Here is a 23,065-nt window from a genome sequence, read left to right as displayed (position 1 = left end):
AAATCTTTTAACACATTCTCATGCGTTAAACTTTTTCCGCTAAGTTAGCTGTTAAATGTTAAAGCTTCAGTCCGTAACTTTTTTTGGTTAAAAATTATCCTATCAGTACATAACGAGCCAGTGTTCCTTACCTTAGCCCAATTCACAACGTTAAGCTTGTAATAAAGTGTTCTAATTTGAGTTGTACTGGTGGGTTTCCACGGGAAATTAGAGCATTCAGCCGTTCGTCTTTGCGTCATTACGTCACGTCTGTTTACATAAAGAAGGAATCCCAGCTAGTAGGCTATATCGCATGTGAGGATGCTGCTGATGGCAGATCATTTATAGCTATGCGATCGCTAAATTTATTGTAGATTTATTGTAATGCTTTTTTTTTCTCAATTGGTCAGAACAAAAGTGTCAGATTTTCTTATGATTTTCTTTCTAATTTTCTTTTCAGAAAATTCTTATTTTGGTCACACTTCCAAGACTACTATCTGTGATTCTGAAGTACAGTATCCACCGGTGCGGTGACTGACAGCCACACATTGTCCTCAAAGCATTAGATTCCGCAAATAACTGCAATTGCAGGTTTCAGACAGAGATGGCGACAAAGACGCAAAACTTACGGACTGCAGCTTTAAATGGTTAGTTCACCCAAAAATGAAAATGATGTCATTAATTACTCACCCTCATGTCGTTCCACACCTGTAACACTTTCGTTAATCTTCGGAACACAAATTAAGATATTTTTGATGAAATCCGATGGCTAAGTGAGGCCTTTATTGCCAGCACTTTCAGATGCCCAGAAAGCTACTAAAAACATATTTAAAACAGTTCACGTCAGTACAGTGTTTCAACCTTAATATTATAAAGTGACAAGAATAAAAAAAAAGAATCTTTTGTTTGATGTCTTTGAACAGGGCTGCCCAGTCCTGTTCTGTGAATTTCAGCTGCATCCCTGCTCCAACACATATGTCTGTAATTATCAAGTGTTCCTGGAGATTTTAATTAGCTGCTTCAGGTGTTTTTATCAGGGTTGAACTTTATAGGATGGTAGATCTCCAGCAACTGAATTGGGCACCCCTGTCTTAGAATATAACATATAAAACATATGGACCACTTTTTTTTAAGAGCTTAATTTTTCATTTTTTGGAGCTTGACAGCCCGTGGTCACTATAAACAGTGTTATATAATAAAAATTTAAAGTTAAGTTTTGTATGTTCAAAGGAGAAATTACAACAATTGAGTTTGAAATGATGTGAGGCAGAGTAAATATTGACAGAATTTTCATTTCTTTGAGGAACTACTCTAAGTGCGCTTGGTTTTTTCCCTCAGTCATGGCGCACTTCTGCTTTCTTCTGATTTGAATGTCGATCTCAAACAAGACGTGAGCTGTCTGCATCTGAGTAAGTGGTCAGCAGCTGTAACGCTGGCACAGACTGAATGCTTCTTTATGTTTCCATTGAAATCACAGCACTCTGAGGCCTGGGACAACTGCTGTGCTTGTGCATTTATTTGAAACCGCGTAAACATGATGTCTTTAAAGTCTAATTTGATATAGTAATGATACGGTTTACTCAATTCCCCAATGTCATGTTTATTCAATGGCAGCTGTGTTGGGTCTCAGTTGAGCAAACAGTGTTTGTGTTATTGATCCTTCATTCCTTTAGACAGTTGGGGAGAGTGGGGTAAGCTGTGCCACATTTTATTGATTGTTGACTAGACCAATGTAATAGTTTTTTTCTGCATTCGGATGCAAAGCTTGCTGTTAGTTGAACCACTGGCATACTCTAAAGGATTAGTTCAGTTTAAAATGAAAATATCTAGCTTCCGCCATGCCGCCTTCCGTATTCAACTTACGGAAAAAGCGCAACTGACGTTGTGTCAGTTTCATTTACGCTTTTTTTGGTAAGTTGATACAGAAGCTAGATATTTTACTTTATTTTACTTTACCTAGGATGGCTTGAGGGTGAGTAAATCTTGGGCTAATTTTCATTTTAAAGTGATTTAATCCTTTAAAGTTGTTTTTTTTTTTTTTAAATTAACATTTTAAAACAATTTTCACGTTTTTTATTTTTCTCATGTTCATCTCTCAATTATAGACAGCTGAATATGATAGGCCTTAATAAATAGTTGTGTGACACAAATTGTCATTATTCTAGCTTAAATGGACAACATGGTTTACCCACTGACACATTTTACCCCACTCTCCTTTATAGGCTAATGCGTTCCTGGAAGCAAGAGTTTACTATACTGGTGCGCTCAAACTATGCATTTGATTCTTCTTCTCAGTCAGCAATTGTAGTGGCTCTTTGAGGTCTGTCCGAGGTCACATTTCACACATTGCTTTTCTTACATTAGCGCCTCCATTGTTTGGCCTTGAGTAAGCGTTTGTGAAAAGAGTATCGCCAACGTGTAGCGTTTCGAAAATGAAACGGGGCCCTATATTCTGACACTCATTATGTTTAACACTGAACTCCCCTCAAAATCAATGGCAGTTCAATGGCACTGTTCTTATCTCTCCTGTCCCCTGGCTTTTTTCCATCTTACACTGTCTTTCTGAACCATTCTGGGTTTTTTTTGCCTGTCATTTGCATTCTCTTAACTATCTATGTCTGTTTTGACAGTGTTCCAGAATGATGTCGCTGTAGCGTTCTGTCTGTTGTTGAGTAACTAACATTTATACTGAGGCCTGTCAGTGTTTGCTTACCGGGTAACCTTGAGACAGTGCTGTAACGTTGATCTTGTGGTTAATGACTTCCAATGAGAGAGACACGAGAGAGATGAGCAAGATTAGTTTAAAACACAGGTTCACTGACCTACACTCTTAACCCTGCACAGAAATCGATCATTATCAGAACTGAACTTTTACACACATTCCTCTGTATTCAGTTTCCTGAAAACAGTTTTTAGAAAATGTAATTATTTCTTTAATGTTGTGATAGGTTGGTTTCATGAGAACTAGTGTGGAGATAATTAACTAATGCCAAATTTACACTGTAAACACTGTTTAAATAAATAAATGCTTTTACGTAGCAATTTTAATAGTATATTTTTATACTAGGGGCTAAAGTGAGTCAGAGCAGTCATAATTTAGTCTTGCTTTTATGCAGCATTACGTCTTTACACAGAATTTTGAGCAGGCACAGATCAGCCTTAAATTAGCTGTATGCCTTAAAAGGCATTGTTGCTGGATTTGTCAAAGGTAGTGACTCTGAGGAGCCAGTTCACTCAACAGTTGTTTTTGTCTTATATACATACCGTATGTGCTGTTAAAGTGCTACACCATGAATATTTAAAAAGTTATTGTCATTCTTTCATGGAAAACACATCACCTTTGAGTGCAAACTGAGGCTCATTGGATAGAATATAGAAAAGCAGATTCATAATGTCAATGTTTGTCACTGTCTTCTTCGGAAAGGCAGTTATATTTGCCGTGTACTAAAATGAATGGTTTTCATGATATTAAAGTTTCTTTCATTGAATGTTATTAGAGAGAATAACAGAAGAACAAAAAAACTGACATCATCATTATAATGTGTTGTCTTCACAATAGCCTGACCTGTTTAAGTCAGGGTCAGACTACTGGAGTTTTAGGCCGATTTATCCACGGTTTATCCCTCCTGACAAACTTGAGAAAAAAATCTTGTCCTTGACATTTGTTTGGTTTCGATGTTCGGTGTAGATTATCTGGTAATGTGAGGCATTTACAGATAAAATCTTTAACTTCCCGATCTGCTTGCGGACACATCGGGGCTGTCCCGACTTGTTTGATATTTAGGATTTATTTATTTATTTTTGATATTTATTTTTCACAATAGCCAACAAGAGAAGTAATTAGGAATGCACCGATTTTTATACGATACGATACGATAACCGATTCTTAGTTTGAAATCCGATAACTGATACATTGGCTGATAAATCTAAATTAATTTTTTAAAGCGGGGTGTAATGCTATTTAATGCATTCTGACTTATTTACACTGTTAAAGAGTTGCATTCTCATGCTAAACATGGCCAAAGTTTCAAAACACGAGTTGGACATATGACGGAGTATCTGTGTCAAATATACAACTTCCGGTTGTGTTCGAATTTTTTTTGAGTATGCCCTGTATCACGTAATAAAAGGGTGGAATTCCTTGTATAGGCACTTCTCCCTGATAAGCGTGCACACACACATCACCCAGGGCAAGAGCACGCCCATCAACACGCTTCGTTCGGGATACGGGAGCCGAGAAATTTTTCAACAATGGCTGTGTCCCAATTCAGGGGCTGCACCCTTTAAAGGCTGCATACATCATTGAGGCAGTCTCATTTAAGAAAAATAACCGTTAGATTGCAAAGTAAGAAAGAAATTACAGTATTTTACATCTCACAATGTATATCAGTCAATTTTATTACGGTTACTTTTCTTAAATATGACATCCTTGATGACATATACAGCCTTCAAATGCGATCTCCGAAGGATGCAGCCTCCGAAATGAGACGCAGCTCCTGTCAACAAAGGAGTGCGTTTTTGGTTGTGAGGAAAAGATTACCTTTTTCAGCTTCCCAAAGAACCCAGCGTTAAGGGAACAGTGGATGAAGTTTGTTTTTCCGGGGCAGCAACGGAGTTGTGCATGTATGTTTGTTTGTTCCCGGGATTTCGGTGATAAATACTTTGTAAACAAGCCCCTGTTTGGGGCTGGATTTGCAGATCGCGGATGGTGAGTAAAGCTGCATCAGATGTCTGTGTTTTGTTGGCAATCGGCGCGCAAGTGCATAAAATGTAAACAACACGATTGTTTTTGTTCCCTTTTCATTTATAATGATGTCACAGCTTGCAGACAATCTCTACGCAAAAGCTGCGCGCGCTCGTGTCTCTTTAGCTCTGACCATGACACTGACGGTAGGCACGCCTCCAGGAGCTCGGCTTTTTCCGGAAAGACTGTACAGCGTCTCTATCTTTTATAAATGTGATAAAACTAAAGACTTCGGAGATATGAAGGATGCAATATTACTCTATATGTACTCAATATTAACATGAGATTGTTTAATATAATAATATAATTTTTGAGAGCCTGATTACAAAGACAAAAGTTTCACCATTAAAAGCCATGTCCTAAGCACACAATTATAATGTTCTCAAAATCGCCTTGCTTTTGAACACACCGGTTGAGTTTAGAAAGCTGCTAGCAAATTTAAACATTACCTGTTGATGTCAATGACGATCTGCTACTTATGTTTACATCTGCTTCCCCATGATGGCATGATGATCTTAATATCTTGTAGTGTGTGATATGCTACAATTTTCAAATCTTGTAGTGCGTGCATGTTTGAGATTTGAGAGAATCTGAGAATTTCATAATTGGTTAGGATTTAAAAACTCATGTAGTCTGAGCCCAGCTTTAGTCTGACATTTTTTTTTTTTTTTTTTTGTTTTTTTTTTCCCAAAAGGTTCCTTCCTTTAAAAGGTTCATTAATCTGTCTCAGACTCAGGTTATCCATGAGCTACTAATGAGTTTATGTGAACTGAAGCTTCGTAAGGGTCATAAAAGGGAGGGGTGGGGTAGTTTTAGTAATCATGAATACATAGAATATAGAAGTGGAGATTTGCGTCAGCGTTTGTCACCATGTGCTTGGTTAAAGGCAGTTATATTTGCTGAATTTGATGAGAGAGAATGACTTGAAATAAGAATATATAATGTGTCTTCTTCCCAATAACCTGACCAGGGTAGTTATATTTTTTTAGTGAACTGATTCTTTTCAGTGTTTTGGTCGAATAAATGTATGAATCTCAAAATTATCTGTTTCTGCAATATGAAGATCATGAGTCATGAGAGCGAGGATGAAAGTGGGATGTCTTCGAAAAAAAAAAAAAAAAAAAAAAATGAATCAAAACTTGAAACGAATCATGTAGGAACTGGAATCATTATATAGAAATATAATCTGAACCATATTTGATATTTTCTAGTAAATAGAGGCTTATTCAAAAGGGACGTTTGTTTACATTTTCTAGTGATCATGGGAAGTTGTAGCTAGGAAAACATTTTTCGACTTTTTGCCTTTCAAAGTTCTCTGTCTCAGTCTTTCCATGCGCTCTTTCAGCCATTGTCTGGCCATGTTTTTATGACGCCATTTCCCTGAAATTGCCTTCTTTGTGCCATTACCATCTGCAAAATTCCTTCAGGTGCTAAACCACACAGGTAGCATGAAAATAATCATCATCAGTGGAGTCATTCAAGGTGGATTCCCTCCCAAAGGCCCTTTTTCACCTCTTCCTAACCATTTGCCAGACTGTGGTTGATGTATAACTAATGAAATGAAGAGACTGTATCGGAGCGAGCATCTAACGTAAAGTGCCTCACTGAATCATTCACTTTTACGTAGCATTTTGACCTTTCTGTGAAACGCTGAAACGGCAGCCCTCACACAAGCGTCGTCACAGCTCTGATAACCTTATAATTCTGTTTAGATGTTACACAGGTCCGTATCCGTTTGCTTTCTTTTCCGAGGCCCTGGGCTGTGTTCCTTTACACCGGGTGGCATTTGGAGGTGGATTCAATCCCCTGAGCTCTGGAACCTGTGCCATTTCCTCTCTCCTCACACCTGCCCCTCCCCTCTCTGTTTAGACCAGCCTGCTTCATCCGGGCCCGGTAACACCGCATGCCACGCTGATGTGTGAAGAGCCGTCACGCTTCACGAAAACTTACATAATCCCAGGCTCTTCCTGACCGGAGAGCCAGAATGCACACGTTGCGCCGCCACATATGTTTTCAGAAGAAGCCGAATTGAGAGCAGATCCAGTGGGAGATAAGAAGATGATGCAGATGAAAGGGGGAGAAACAGTCGTTGACTGTTTTAAATAGCTGTCTGCTCTGACTCAGAGCGCGGATGTGGATGAGAGAGTCTTGTATGCCGAAGATTTGCATCTAGTTTGCAGTAGATATGCACAAGCCTCTTGTTCCTCGAGGCCCTGAGTGAGGGGAGTGAGTTATCGCTCACCACTGACGCATACTGATGCACTGTGATTGAGTTCTCAGGTGATGAATACACTGATGCGAACGATTCAGGCAGATATGCTAGAGCAAGGGATCAGTGTCTTATCTGATACACGCCGTAAGTCCTGTCGCCGAGTTCCTGAACGTGTCCGGAGAGGTTGTGACAGCACTTAGCCTGTGGCCTGATGCATACCATCCCTCTAACTGACGGGGCAGAGGTGTGGGACAGATGACCCGACCTTCACGACGTGAAGCTCCACACACACGCGCGCACGTTTTCAGCCTGTGGCTTGAATTAAACCCTCACATTCTTTCTCTCAATGCGTTCTGAATTATTCACACCAACAGTTATAGTGCTGCTGCTCGCACTGTCCCAGAGAACACTGGGAGGGGGGGTGAGAAAGAGTGGGCGGTGGGTGGGGTTGAAGTGTGATGCTGAAAGCCCGCTGAGATGTGATGACAGTGTGTATTGTCTTCATCGAAACACTTAGAGACAGAAATGGCAGTGTTGGAGCGTGACTAGCTGAATGTAGATTTTTAAATAGCAACGTCTCACATATAGGACTGGAAGTCCTGATTCAATCTGTCTGTTTTGTTTTGGTTAATCTGTTCATGCTTGTAGCACTGAATCTTCCAGATTCATTTTAGTGAATCATTTTGTCCTAAACTGTCCTCTCTTTCACATTTAGCACTGGAAATTCCAGATTTATTCCAGTCAGTCGTTTTGTCCTGAAGTGCTCTCTCTCTCTGATGTGTTGCACTGGAAAGACCTGATTCATTCTAGTAAATTGTTTGGTCTGAAACGGTCCTCTCTCTCATTTGTTATATTGCAAAGTCTGATTCAATCTAGTGAATAGTTTTGTCCTAAACTGCTATCTCTCATGTATAGCACTGGAAAGCCCTTGTTTATTATAGTGAATCATTTCATCTATATATGTAGAACTGGAAAGTCTTGATTTTTGGCTACGTTCACACTGCAGGTAAATTTTTTTTGCCCACATGTGACTCATATCTGTTTTTCTTATGACAATGTGAACAGTACAAACCACATGGAATCTTTTCAATTCCAATTTGTGCCACTTGTGACCGCAGTGTGAACAGACATATCGGAATTCATGCGTTTTTTATTTTATTTTTAATTTTTTTAATTTTTATACGTTCACTCGAGATCAAAATTCATTACGATTCTGCCCTCATGGGAGTCTATTCAAAGATTTTACATACCCAACATTATCAAGACAGTTGTGAATGGTAGTCAGTAGAAGGGCAGTGACTGTGTGTCAGAACTTGTAAGTATAACAGAGACGACTCTATAATACAAGCACGGCCTGATCATAAGTTTCAAAACTCTGCTTTCCTTTGTCACATCATTGTCTTTATTTTTCATATTGCCTGCTGGCTTCCATGGCAGATCACAATTTAAATAAATGCGTAATTGCTTACTTTAATGCCCTCTGTGTATACTTCCGTATGACAGTGCACTTGCCAAATCTGCGTTTTTTCGTGCATAATTTAGGTTACTTTTTCATTGTTGCCGCAGGTTGTTTTGCAACTCCATGGGTTGAAGTGACTAGACTAACACAACATTTAACCCCCAGAATGCGATTTCTACTGGGATACCCCACGGAACACGATTGGGCTAGTTTTTGTGAAGCAATTGAGTGGATTTTGTAGTAAAAACCTGGCAATCCCATTTGTGTCGTTCTTTTGCACATGCAGGTCAGTTCAGAACCGTATGTTCATACTGGAAATCTGATATTGGCCACATTCAGAGCAATGTGAACAGATTTACAAAATATATACGGAATTGAGCATTAAGGCTTGCAGTGTGAACGTAGCCTTTGATTCATTGCAGTGAATTGAGTTCTAAATGGTCTTATCTTTTTTTTTTTTTTTTTTTTTTTTTTTTTTTTGGAAATTCCAATTCAAGTCAATCTGTTTTTTCAAAGGTAAATGAAATCGGTGGGTCTAGTTTGCAACAGTACTCAGTTATATAAATTAGGGCATATTCAAGTTTTATGTCTGCATCTTATATTAATAATGTCAATTCATGAGTAATTCACATTAACGTCTGATAGGTGATATATTTAAAAAGATATTGCCATTTAAGTAGCTTAAATGCAGTTAGCTACTTTTTTCAGTAGCTTGTAGCTTAGCAGTGAACAGTTTGGAGTAGTGTCCTCAGCTCTGGTGGGAGTAATCGTAACTGCCACTTATCTCTTGCTCTTGAGGGAGACGTGAAATTCATGCACGCAGCAACCCCCGCTCCTGTGATAAGCCATAATCAAGCCAATGTTGACTTGTAGGCCACAAAAGGAAAAGCTTGCACAGACCTGGCTTCCTGGCTGTCAATCACCATGTATGCTTTGTGCCAGCGTTTCCTCCGGCAATCCAATGCTTACACAGCTCTGAGTCAAGTTGTTGTCCTTTTCACGCTACAAGAATGTCCCGGGTCACGGACTTGACCACAAGGGGAACACACAGACCTGTTTCCGTGTTTCCTAGGGAATTTTTACAGTGGGAGGGCCCAAACCGCAAACCCTCTGCCACACACAATTGGGCCCAAGTACATACTAAACAAAACATACTATATTGTATAACACATTTTGATGTGTGTTAATATAAATGGGATATTACACAACGGCTAATGCTACACTGTTGGAGAGATTTATAAAGAATGAAGTTGTGTTTATGAATTATACAGACTGCAAGTGTTTAAAAATGAAAATAGCGACGGCTCTTGTCTCAGTGAATACAGTAAGAAACGATGGTAACTTTAACCACATTTAACAGTACATTAGCAACATGCTAACGAAACATTTAGAAAGACAATTTACAAATATCACTAAAAATATCATGATATCATGGATCATGTCAGTTATTATTGCTCCATCTGCCATTTTTTGCTATTGTTCTTTCTTACCTAGTCTGATGATTCGGCTGTGCACAGATCCAGATGTTAATACTGGCTGCCCTTGTCTAATGCCTTTCATAATGTTGGGAACATGGGCTGGCATATGCAAATATTGGGGGCGTACACCCCGACTGTTACATAACAGTCGGTGTTATGTTGAGATTCGCCTGTTCTTCGGTGGTCTTTTAAACAAATGAGATTTATATAAGAAGGAGGAAACAATGGAGTTTGAGACTCACTGTATGTCATTTCCATGCACTGAACTCTTGTTATTTAACTATGCCAAGATAAATTCAATTTTTCATTCGAGGGCACCTTTAACAATTAGTTTTGTGAGTCGTATTAGTTTGAGACTGATTTATTAAAAGAAAGTTTGTTCGTTAGTTTGGGTCTGCCCTGTTAGTTTTTTTTCTTTTCTTTATTTTTCAGGGCGACGCAAAAGAAAGACATGCGTCTTGTTTGTTATAGTTTTATTATTTTGCGGTACCCACTCTTTTTGTCTCATTACATTCAGCTCAGACTTCAAACTCCCAACTCAGGTAAAAATATGATTTCTTTTGCTGTGATGCTGTAGATTCAGCATCTTCGCATTGTCTCTGCTGAATAGCAGTGTGGGAAAAACTGTTCTGTTCATTAACTATTTCTGAATACTCACCCCAGCTACCCCCTTTCTGTTTTTCACACAACAGTACCCAAACACTCCCTGCGCTGTGTGAGAATGACCACACATCCTCTGACCCCCATGTTACTATGTAGTAAAAAAAAGAAAGAAAACCCTATAATTCATGTGATTGCATCCAGCTCTAAGAGTGAGATCTTACAATGGTCAAATACTAAACTTGTCCATCCTCAGGAGCTTGATCACACTTTAGCTTGTGGGATTGACCCACCTCACCTTTGTTATACTTGGCTGCGTCTCTCAGTAAATTTGGAGCTGTGCTAAAGCACAGTCTTCAAAGCTTTATAAACATTTCAGACCTTTTGTTTGTTCTTTGATTGTAGTTAGGGGTTGTTTTGATTTTTTTTTTTTTTTTTTTTTTTTTTTTTTTTTTTCCCTCAATGCTTTGTTAGTATTTCAATTGGCCCTGCCACAAAAATATTTTTGTATCAGAAAAATATTTATTACATAATAGGGCTTAACCCCGGGTTATCGTCATTCTAGACACCGCTTTTAAACCCAGGTAAAGGAACATTTCACACTTGTAATTTAGAAGCGGGGTTAGCACTGCTTTTTACCCGGGGTTATGAAACCCTACTCTGGAGTGTGGTGCCAAACTTGTACAGTGTGAAACAATGCGGTGTTAGAATGTTGCTTAGCATCAGACAACCAATCGCGTACTTGCTTGCTTTGGACAGTCACGGAATCACTGTGCAATGTATGTAAACAGTAAATTCAGCATTTGAGAGGAAAAATGTCAAATGCTGAGAGAAAACATGACCAAACATGTTTTTATTCTTACCTTTTATAGTCCGAAATGTCTAATCGGTATAAACTCGATGGAACGGTCACGTGCTGAGTTTATCCAATCAATGACACTGACACCGCAAATATGCAAATAAGAATGTTAACCCAAGGTTTAGGAATGTACAATGTGAAATGTCATCTTATGAATACCCAGGATTAATTGTTAACCCTGGGTAAATTATGGGCAGTGTGAAATGTGAAGCAAGATAACCATTTACCTGAGGTTTAGAATGACCCAGGGTTAACTATTTCAAGTGTCAAAAGCCCTAATGAGAGCTATTAATTCTTGCTAACCATTTCTTGGAAGTCCTCCGGCACTTGTAGTATAATGAGCTACAGAATATTACCTTGGTGGCATTTTAAATTGGAAGATTTCACAACAACACTAGCATCACCATCCTGAACAGCAAAAATGACTGTTTTCAAACATGTTACCCTGAATGCAACATTGGTCTTTTGCCATTGCTTCAGCTAATATTGCTGTGTCAGACTTTTAACTGTTCATGTAATTGACCTCTCATTCTTCCTGTTTCCCTGTGTGTCTCTGTAGTGTGGAGGAGATGAGAAGCGAGTGGACAGCAGGACAATCTATGTAGGACATCGGCCATGTCCGGACACAGAGGCCTTCATCCCCTCCAAATTCTGTGACAACAGGATCGTGTCCTCCAAGGTAACTTTTGGTGTTTGTTGTACTACACCTTGTCACGAATCTGAAAGCATGAGCTGGGCTGTACTTAAGCTCGCCGCAGTGTAATCAGATTTTTACAGGATAACAGCATTAGGGGTTTAGCTCCCTAGAAGAGCCTGTTTGTAATTTTCTTTAGCTTGTAATTAGCAAGTGTTGTTTAATGCCATAGCAACTGCACCACAGCGTTAACACATAAGAGATGCGTGTTAGCAGCGGCATGTGGAGAGTATGGCTGCAGCATGCTTCTCTCAAGCCCTGGTGTTCAGCCACCTGTTCCTCCAGGTGTGAAGAGACTGTTGGAACCCCCTGCTGTGTCTGGGACCAGAAATTCCGTTCCATTTTCTTCTTTTTTCCACTACTCTTTCATCATTCGCTATTCACCAACTGCAGTAAATCTTACCATCCCCTGCCACCCAACGAAACACCCTAATTTGCCTGTCAGAGTAGTGCTTGAGATCCGGTTGATAAATACATAGTTGCAATTAACGTTCAAGTGTTCAGGGTGGTTGACTCTGCCCCCCTTAATCTTGTGGGACTTCCTGAATCTCCTCATTCAGTCGATAGATGAGGAGCGTTTTAAGATACGAAAGGAAGAAACGAGGGAGTAAGAAGTAATAGATTTATCAGACCTGTGGCCGTGCTGTGGTGTACAGTGATCAATTTTTCTCTGGCATGAGACTCTAAACACACTTTAATTATCTGCACTGCAATGTTTACACTTCTCTATGCATCTGCTTTGCATCTTCCCACTCAAACTCGCCGTAACCTTTTCTCCATGGTATCCCTTGGTAGGGATGTCCAGATCCGATCACGCGATCGGAAATCGGGCCCGATCACGTGGTTTCAGACTCGATCGGAATCGGACGTTACCTCCCGATCAGGACTCGGATATATATGTATTGGGGTGCAACGGTTCTCTGTAAAAAATCGAACCATACGGTTCTCCACTTACGGTTCGGTACGCACTTGCACCGCGGTCAATCTCGAATGACGATCGCATCTATTGGTTAATATGGTTTGTTTAAAATAGCAACATGGGAAACAGACAGACAGAGTTCAGATAATGTATGTTTCAGTCGATGGATGCGCAAAACGTTACAACAACAATAATCAGAAAGCGTGGACAAAACAGTCACTCTTTGTAAACTGTTAACTGCGAGTGCCGTCTGCTCTAATGTCCAGTCATTTACGCCGTCATCGCCGTTGATAGCGCGAGCGCAGGTGAGACCTGAACAGCACACGCTGCTATCTGTGTTTAAACTAACTCATTTAAGCCTTGCTGATTTAAACCTTCAAGAACAAAACGCGAAAGAGAGCTCGCGCGCTGTGAGAAGATTTGTGTGCGCTCATCCGAAGCGCGCACACGCTTATTTCAGTCAGCGCGCAAATACTGAGTTCTCTTTCAAGTCTTGCGCTTCAGCGGACAAATTCATACAGGCGAGTCTAATGTTTTATATATTTGAGGAGCGGAGAAGTGTGTCTTAGTCTGGTATTTGCCATTTGTGTGCGCTCATCCGAAGCGCGCACACGCTTATTTCAGTCAGCGCGCAAATACTGAGTTCTCTTTCAAGTCTTGCGCTTCAGCGGACAAATTCATACAAAAATTATGTCAACATGCCCGTCTTAGCGAGTATCCTAGCAAACATAGTCGGTTATGTTTTAAGTGAACGTATATTAGTCGAGAAAGAAAGGCACATGTGTAACAGTATATGTAGGCCTACTGGATCGTGCATGTCTTGTAGGGAAAAAAACTATTCCTGCTGCCTGTTTTTAATGTTAAATCAAACAACAAATAACAAAGAAATCACTCACTGCTCTTGACTGAATAGTTTTTGTAACTTCAATAATGATTAATCTTTATTTATTTTATACAGTAAAGATGCAGTGATATTTTATATTTGATTACTTTATCCATTTTCTGTACGTGAAAACTACTGTTAGATACCTGAAAAACCTGAAAAGCACTGTTCCTGGATCCTGGATCTGTTTTTTCGCTCTTCTTTATTCTTTTTTATGTATTATAGCAGTATCGGATCAGGACTCGGTATCGGTAGATACTCAAAATCAAATGACTCTGACTCGGACTCGAGGGCAAAAAAACGTGATCGGGACATCCCTATCCCTTGGATCCAGTTTTTCCCTCTAAAAGAGGTCCAAACCTGCCACATCTTCTTGAGTTCACCTCAGTAGAACATCTGCTCTGTTAGAAATGATGTATTCCCTTTTATCTTATTGCAGGTGCTCCACTCTGCACTCACTCACTTTCCTCACCCTTAGTGATCCATTATTTAGCAGTGATGGTTATATTTGGTAAAAATAGCTATCCATATTCCAGTTATTTCTCTCTCTCTCACTCTCTCTGTCTCCTCTTCTACATTATCCAGTCAGTGTTTGCATTTATTCTCAGTTGTATTGCTGAGTATTTGGCTTATTGGGTATTTGAAAGTCCAGCAGTGACAGCAGCGTGACGGATACTGCATCGCAAAAAAATAAAATAAATAAATTTAGTAAAAATTTAGTATTTTTACTTTTTTTTTTTTTTTTTTTTTTTTTTTGTGTATATAGTTTTCTTATTCATTTGCACATATTTGCACAAAAAACGTATTTAGGTTTTTATTTTTTTAATAAAAAGTTTTATTTGAAATAGAAGTCACAGAATCAAAATATAAAATGCTTTCCTTTTATATTTTCGTGTTAGATTCAGCCTTAAATGTTCACGTTAACTATAAATGAGCTAGCGCACTTCTGCTGTTGTCTATTTCCAAAAAGGAAGCGTCTTGCGAGACATCATCATACGGATCAGGTGGCAGGTTCCCCTTTCTGGGGTTTGCCGAACGAATGCGATGAGTCTCTAATCCAAATCAATGTAATACCTGCTGGCCCAGAGAGCTGCTGCCCGGTCGCACACATCAGAGAGCTCTGGAGCTATTGAAGTCATCTCAGCTCCCTCACCCAGAAAAGCACAAACACAGGAGCTGATGAATATTGAATGCATTTAATCCTTCCTCCAGCTTTTCATCAGGATGTAGATTTACAATCACATTGCTGTAAAGGAATAGTTCACCTAAAAATAAAAAATCTGTATTAATATTTTTATTTTATTTAGTATTATTTAGTGTTTATGCTTCATTTCCATATAATGAAAGTGAATGGGGACTGGGACTGATAAGTTAAAAAAATGACAAAAGCGCCATAAAAGTAGTTCATACAACTTGTGCGGCAGGGCTTAAAAATGAAAAAAAAAAAAAAAAAAAAAATTCAGTTGGTTTACTCTAAGCAGAATCAGTTTTTTATAGTTTCTGTTCATGCATTCTTTCTGTAATATTTTCATTCCAAAAACAGTTTGATTAGAAAAAATTTCCAATCAATAATGTTATTTAAAAAAAAAAAAATAAATTGCGTATACCACCAGAGCTTGAATTGTGCTGTTGGCAAAACCTCATACAGTAGCTCCACTCGCCTCAATCGTGAATGAAGTCCTGCATGCATTTTGGGGACTGTCTCTGCTTGTTTGCAGAGAAAGTGTAAATAAAAAACTGGTTCTTTGAATAAGTACAGTGTTTTCTTTATTCAAAACACAATGCGTGTAAAGGCTAATGTTTTATATATTTGAGGAGCGCAGAAGTGTGTCTTAGTCTGGTATTTGCCATCTAGCCAGTGTAGCTTGTGCGTAACACTTCATCTTTTATAACACAAGCTTTTTGTTAAATATATTAAAAGACCGAACCAACTGAGTGTCCACATAGTTACAATTATCTTTGTAACCTGTAAGTTGATAAAAACTTAATGCGATGCACTTACTGACTCAGATGCGGCCGTTCCAATGACATACAAAACACAAATCTCCAATATTCGCTGGTGAAAATCCTTGTAACTCCATTTGAGCTTGATTGTGGAATTTTTTTTTTATAATTTAACAACACACCTAAGTGTCTGATGACCATAAATAAAGCCACAATACTAACTCTTTTTTTAATTTTCTGAATAGTATGTTCTACACACTAACCTGAAATTTTCGCTGGTTTCAAAACACACCACGCTGGATATAACCTGCCATGGTAACATATCCTCGGATAAACTCCTGATAAACCCCTGAGATCCAACAGCTAATGCAGCACATTGCCTTGCGTTTTACATAGGATCACTTGACAGTTGCATGGGCATTTCACTCCTGTTGGATTTTTCGTTTTTGTTTGTCCCTGTTAAAATTTTGTTCATTTCTGGTTTTTGTTTTCGTTCCTTGAACCAGTTCGAAGACCTGTTGTGCTCTATATTAAAGGGTTAGTTCACCCAAAAAATGAAAATAATGTCATTTATTACTCACCCTCATGCCGTTCCACACCCGTAAGACCTTCGTTCATCTTCGGAACGCAAATTAAAATATTTTTGTTGAAATCCGATGGCTCAGTGAGGCCTGCATAGCCAGCAATGACATTTCCTCTCTCAAGATCCATTAATGTACTAAAACATATTTAAATCAGTTCATGTGAGTACAATGGTTCAGTATTAATATTATAAAGCAACGAATATATTTTTGGTGCACCAAAAAAAAACTAAATAATGACTTATATAGTGATGGCCAATTTCAAAACACTGCTTCATGAAGCTTCGGAGCATTATGAATCGGCGTGTCGAATCAGCGGTTTGGAGCGCCAAAGTCACGTGATTTCAGCAGTTTGGCGGTTTGACACGCGATCCGAATCATGATTCGACACGCTGATTCATAATGCTCCGAAGCTTCATGAAGCAGTGTTTTGAAATCGGCCATCACTATATAAGTCGTTATTTTGTTTTTGTTTTTTTGGCGCACCAAAAAATTCTCGTCGCTTTATAATATTAATATTGAACCACTGTACTCACATGAACTGATTTAAATATGTTTTTAGTACATTAATGGATCTTGAGAGAGGAAATGTCATTGCTCCCTATGCAGGCCTCACTGAGCCATCGGATTTCAACAAAAATATCTTAATTTGTGTTCCGAAAATGAATGAAGGTCCTTACGGGTTGCAATTTGAAACGGCATGAGGGTGAGTAATAAATGACATTATTTTCGTTTTTGGGTGAACTAACCCTTTAAGAGTCTTCTGAAGCCACACAATAGCTATGTGTGAAGATGAGTAAATGATGGCACAATTTTAATTTTTTGGAGAAGAAAACCCTTTACATTTAGCTTTAAATGATTATAGCAATTGATTGACAGCTTGTTGGGTACTGTTTAATTTTTTTGTTTTGTTTTCTTACTTCCTCAGTACACAGTGTGGAACTTCCTGCCAAAGAACCTATTTGAGCAGTTTAGAAGAATTGCTAATTTTTACTTCCTCATCATATTCTTGGTGCAGGTAAGTGAGTGCATTTGATCAGTCATAAGCATTTGCCATCCCTAGAGAAACAAACTCTGTGTGTGTGTGTGAGGATACGGGTGTGTTTATGCGTGACTCATAGCCTGGCTGATCCGATGTCACTGGACCTGTGATAATGGCAGAGAGGGAGACAGCGAGACGGGGAAGCCTGTGCTTCTCCACTCCATAAAAGCACATGAAGATGACCTTAGTTAAACTAGAGAGTGGAACCGTGTAAACAGCCGATGCCATTTAGTGAAGTGTGTGTATTTAATAAAGGGTAATGGTGGATTGATGAAGAACATATTCATAGGCGTAGCTTAATGTTTGAGCTTGTCGATATGGTCCGTCAATTTTTTAGATGCATTTTAGCTTTTCTGTAGTGAACTTACAAATTCACACTACGTGTACCATTCAAGTGGTTTTACTGATTACATAGAGCAGCAGCAAGTGTGAGGTTGTCATGGTTACCAGATACATCACACACAAATGATTTGAGCTACGTCTGTTTTTGCTGCGCTAGCAATAAACACGTTAAAAATAATGCACTATAAACATGTTTGTCAACAGAATCTCGAAGCAGAATTTTATTAAGCAAATCAAGAAGTGAGTTACTCACCCACTGCTTTAAAACGGGTATCTGTTGGACATAATTCAAGTTAAACACACAGTTGCAGGCACACAAACGGCAGTAAATGGCCAATTAAGCAGTTTATATTCTAAAATCTGTTTAAGTTTTGTTCTGTGTAAATTAAATAACATTTGAATGTAATGTCAAATTGTTCTCTTCCCGACATAAATGCAAGAGCAACTACAACTGAGCATCCTTCGGGTCACCTTTATGAGATTGTCTGGGTCTGGAGTCATCATGCATGGCATCAGGATCTTCATTTGACTTTATTTTGGTTTGGTCCAGATTTCTCTGCAGTTGTTGTATGTTGTAACAAAACCCTGCTGAATATCCATTCACGCCACACTACGGGCAAGCAGTCTTATACCACAGACTATTATCTGCCAAAATGCAGATTCATCACATGGCAACTTTTTACACAAATGAGATTGGGGGGAGGCATTATGAAGTTTGATTTGATTTATTTACAAAATAACCATATAAATTAACTACATTATATGCATATTTACTTTTGAGTTGAAATATTATTAATTAAAAGTATATTTAGTAAAAGACCCCCTGGCACCCCCACAAGCTACGCCCATGAGCATATGGTCTTGTTGCTGTCAGATGCACGAGGAGTGAAAAATGAAACGCACAATTTGACGCCTGATTTGGCAGCTGATTTTGTGTGTGAGATTGAAGCTAATGTCATATTTGGTTATGAATGTATCCAAAACCTGCAAATGCTGAGATTAGGCAGTATATTGAGATAAGCTGGCATCGAGACGTGTACACTATCGTTCAAAAGTTCGGGCTCAGAAAGATTTTTATTTATTTATTTATTTTATTTTTTTATGCTTTTGAAAGAAGTAACCAAGGCTGCATTTATTATTAAACATTCAGTAAAATGGTAATATTGGGAAATATTATTACAATTTAAAATGTTTTCTTTTTTCAAATATTGAGTTAAGATGTAATTTATTCCTGTGATGGCAATTTTCAGCACAAGTACTTCAGTCTTCACTCTTCAGTGTCACATGATCCTTCAGAAATCATTCTAATGTGACGATTTGATGATCAAGAAACATTTCTTACTATTATCAATATTAAAAACAGTTGTGAGGCTTAATATTTTTGTGGAAATGGTAATACTTTTTTCATAATTCCTTGATGAATAGAAAGTTTAAAAAGAACAGCATTTGAAATAGAAAATTAACATTAAAAATGATCTTTACTGTCACTTTTGAGCAATTTAATGCATCCTTGCTGAACAAGTATTATTAATTTTTAAATCTTACTGAGCCCATATGTTTGAATGGAAGTGAAAGAATACTAATGAAAACATATATTACCTGAGTTAAACTGATTAATTAGATATGACTACTGTATATACTGCAAAATGGAAAAGGACAAGACTTTGTAAACGCAAACAGATTTCTCGACCATTATAGTCTTTCTCGTGAAAGTTTATAAGTTTATAAGCCAGTTATTTTAATGAATCAAAATCATACTCATTAATTAGCGGTTCTTTGAAAATAAATATATAAAGAAAAACCCTCTGATAGATCATTTGAAAGCAGCAGTCATACATACATAAACTTTTTGATCCAATGTAATGAACCAATTGCTCTCTTAAACTAAGCATTGCATATCATATCACATGAATTAAATGATTTAGATCATCAGATTATGCTGCTTTTATAAAAGTTACCTTCTTACTAAAAGATTGACTGACTAAACAAGGGAGATTGATTTGGTTTCAGACACAGTCTATAGTAAATGTGCATGCCTCAGTATGTCTTATGTACATTCATGTTGTGATGTGATCTGTGTGCATGTGTGTGAGAGAGATATCCCCAGGTGTTGCCTGGTTCTGGCATGCGTCTGGCATGCCTCAGCTAATCCTGCTTTTCTCTTGAGGGGCTCCTTATCCTCTCTGACTAGCTCTCCTCATGCAGCCCACTATTATAACAGCACGAGGGAGACACACACTCGCGCCTGTCACACAAGACCTGCTCTTAAATCACCAACCTCCAAATAGAACCGCGCAATTCTCCTGAGGCCCATTGCAAACGCACCATTGCAATCTCACCGTCTTATGCCCATTTCTATCTCCCCATCCTTCCACCTCTCTTCATCCTGCCATTTTTCTGTTCCACACCCCCTCTCTTTTCCTCATTTCTTTGTTCTCCCCCCTCTCTCTCTCTCTCTCTCTCTCTCTCTCTCTCTCTTCCCCTCTCCCGTACGCCTCTGCAGCACAGCACTGCTGACGTCAGCAGCTAGGAAGCCCTCTGTAGTTCTTTTGAGCCACAAATAGACACGGACTGATAAAAAAGCACCAGTATGCTAAAAATAGCACTGCGTGCCTTCGCCGGGGTCCTGATGGGAAAAGAGAGATGGGAAGAGAGAGAACAGAAGGAGGGGAGGAGTCGAGGGGGATCTCTGTCTTTCGCACGCACATTTTGACACACATTCTGCTAGAATGTTCTAAATACCTGTGTGTGTGTGTGTGTGTGTGTGTGTGTGTGTGTGTGTGTGTGTGTGTGTGTGTGTGTGTCTGTGTGAATGCAGATGAGGATTTGCGCTAACAAGCAGTCAGTGTTCAGCCGAGTGGAAGTGTGCATAACCGTAAAGAGGAAATTAGCACATAATCTTGAGTAAACGTTATAGAGAGAGAGGGTGAAATGAGATGGGTGTTTTTTTTTTTTTGTGCATATATCTTAGAGTAGATCGATGTGAGGGTAGAAGTACAGCACATACAGTTTGATTCGCTGATTCTTAGCAAACTATTCTGGGTTGTTACACAAAAATTCTGATTTTTCATTTTAAATAAGTTCTTATTTAAAACAATATGCAGGGGCAAACATGACGCACAGAAGTGCGATTCCAGGCTATAATGCTTTAAAAATGGAACGGGCACATCTGCAGTGACATCTATACCTTAAAACTTTGATTTTGCTTCAGGACCCAGATTATACATTGGATGTAAAGTGGCAGTCAGACACGATATCAAAACCTTTTACCGTATGGGAGTAAACAGAAATGTCCTTAAAGCAACATTGACTTTTATTATTAAATAATTCCCTCGTTGAATTTTATTATTTGCATTTAGGATGTTTTTCCTTGCTGTCTGAGACCAGAACAGATCTGTGACCCACCCGTTGAGAAACATTGGTTTACACCTGTTCAAACACACACAGGTGGGAGCCTGCAGATACATTTTACAGCCAATAAACGTTATTTTACATTTATTTTTTGGGAATCATTAAACAGGAGTCACACTCATGGTACACAGATCCATGCTGATTGACATCAGCAGAGTTTAATGTTGCTCTGATGCAGCATTTCATTGATGTAGAATAATGTTTTTGTTGGCAGATAAGAGCAGATATATTTAGTACAGTTTTTATGCAGACTGTTTATGCTTAATTTGGCAACAGGTCACTTTAACTTGTAAAAAAAATATGCTGTTGTTAAAGGATTAGTTCCCTTCACAATTCAAATTTCCTGATAATTTACTCACTCCCATGTCATCCAAGATTTGTATGTCTTTCTTTATTCAGTTGAAAAGAAATTAAGGTTTTTGAGGAAAACATTTCAGGATTTTTCTCCATATAGTGGACATCAACAGTTACCAACGGGTTGAAGATCCAAATTGTAGTTTCAGTGCAGCTTTAAAGGGCCCTACACGATCCCAGCTAAAGAATAAGTGTCTTATCTAGTGAAACATCTGTCATTTTTAAAAAATAAATAAATAAATAAATTAATAAAATAATTAATTATACTTGTACTAGCTCTGCGATGCACTGAACATTATATAATGTTGGAAAGTCACACGTGACATAGGCAGAAGTACCGATCCGGTGTCTACAAAGCGAACGTGCAAAGACTAAGTCAAACGGCCTTTATAACAACAACAACAAAAAAAAATGGTAAAACAATGATGTCGGATGATTTTGAAGTTGGAGGAGGAAATGAAATGGAGTTTTTCTCCCTACCGTGGTACTTCTGCCTACGTCATGTGTGACCTTTCCAATAATTATTATTTTATTTTATTTTTTTAAGAAAATGACAGATTGATTCGCTAGATAAGACCCTTTTATTCCTCGGCTGGGATTGTGTAGAGCCCTTTTAAGCTGCATTGAAACCGTAGTTTCGACCTTCAACCCATTGGTAACTATCAGGAAATTTGAATTCTGAAGTGAACTAATCCTTTAAAAATTAATATGCCTCAAGAATCTTTTTTTTTTTTAAATGCAGTGCTTCTCAGCCTTTGGAAATATGGGCCCCACGTATTGGCTAAGTTATTTTCTCTGGTATTTCTGCTGTAATTATAACATTTGTAATTATGTTATTTTCAAACTTTTTTTAAACAGAACTTGTAGTGTTGATTACATTAAATTATTATTTTATTTTTTTATTAATATGCAATTAATATATAATTGAATACATTCAAATAAATTAAAAATTCACTTTGTAAGTTTTTCAATAAAAACAGTAATCATTGAGGGGAAAAATTCTCAGTTTACATATCTATTATTTATTTTTATATAATAGCATTTTAAAGGTGCCATCGAACGTTTTTTTACAAGATGTAATATAAGTCTAAGGTGTCCCCTGAATGTGTCTGTGAAGTTTCAGCTCAAAATACCCCATAGATTTTTTTTAAATAATTTTTTTAACTGCCTATTTTGGGGCATAATTAGAAATGCGCCGATTCGGGGCTGCAGCCCCTTTAATTGCTCGCGCTCTCCGCCCCCTCCCGAGCTCTCGACTCTATCAGTGCATAAACAAAGTTCACACAGCTAATATAACCCTCAAAATGGATCTTTACAAAGTGTTCGTCATGCAGCATGTTTAATCGCGTAAGTAGGGTATTTATTTGGATGTTTACATTTGATTCTGAATGAGTTTGATAGTGATCCGTGGCTAACGGCTAATGCTACACTGTTGGAGAGATTTATAAAGAATGAAGTTGTGTTTATGAATTATACAGACTGCAAGTGTTTAATAATGAAAATAGCGACGGCTCTTGTCTCCGTGAATACAGTAAGAAACAATGGTAACTTTAACCACATTTAA

The 23,065-nt window shown here is 38.3% G+C and overlaps 1 protein-coding gene across 4 annotated transcripts in view; it reads left to right on the top strand.

The window, feature by feature from the left end:
• atp11c (ATPase phospholipid transporting 11C) overlaps positions 1 to 23,065 on the top strand; it is a 77,138-nt gene that overhangs the window by 25,044 nt on the left and 29,029 nt on the right. For all 4 annotated transcript variants that reach the window (XM_048177021.1, XM_048177024.1, XM_048177022.1 and 1 more), the window contains exons 2-3: positions 11,891 to 12,010; positions 17,281 to 17,370. In XM_048177021.1, coding sequence (XP_048032978.1) covers positions 11,891 to 12,010; positions 17,281 to 17,370 — 210 coding nt within the window. The remainder of the gene's footprint in view (positions 1 to 11,890; positions 12,011 to 17,280; positions 17,371 to 23,065) is intronic.

The sequence above is a fragment of the Megalobrama amblycephala genome, linkage group LG23 (assembly GCF_018812025.1).
Source record: "Megalobrama amblycephala isolate DHTTF-2021 linkage group LG23, ASM1881202v1, whole genome shotgun sequence".
Classification (NCBI taxonomy): Eukaryota; Metazoa; Chordata; class Actinopteri; order Cypriniformes; family Xenocyprididae; genus Megalobrama; species Megalobrama amblycephala.
Note: the sequence above shows the minus strand (reverse complement) of the source record. Positions and strands in the feature narration are given on the sequence as shown.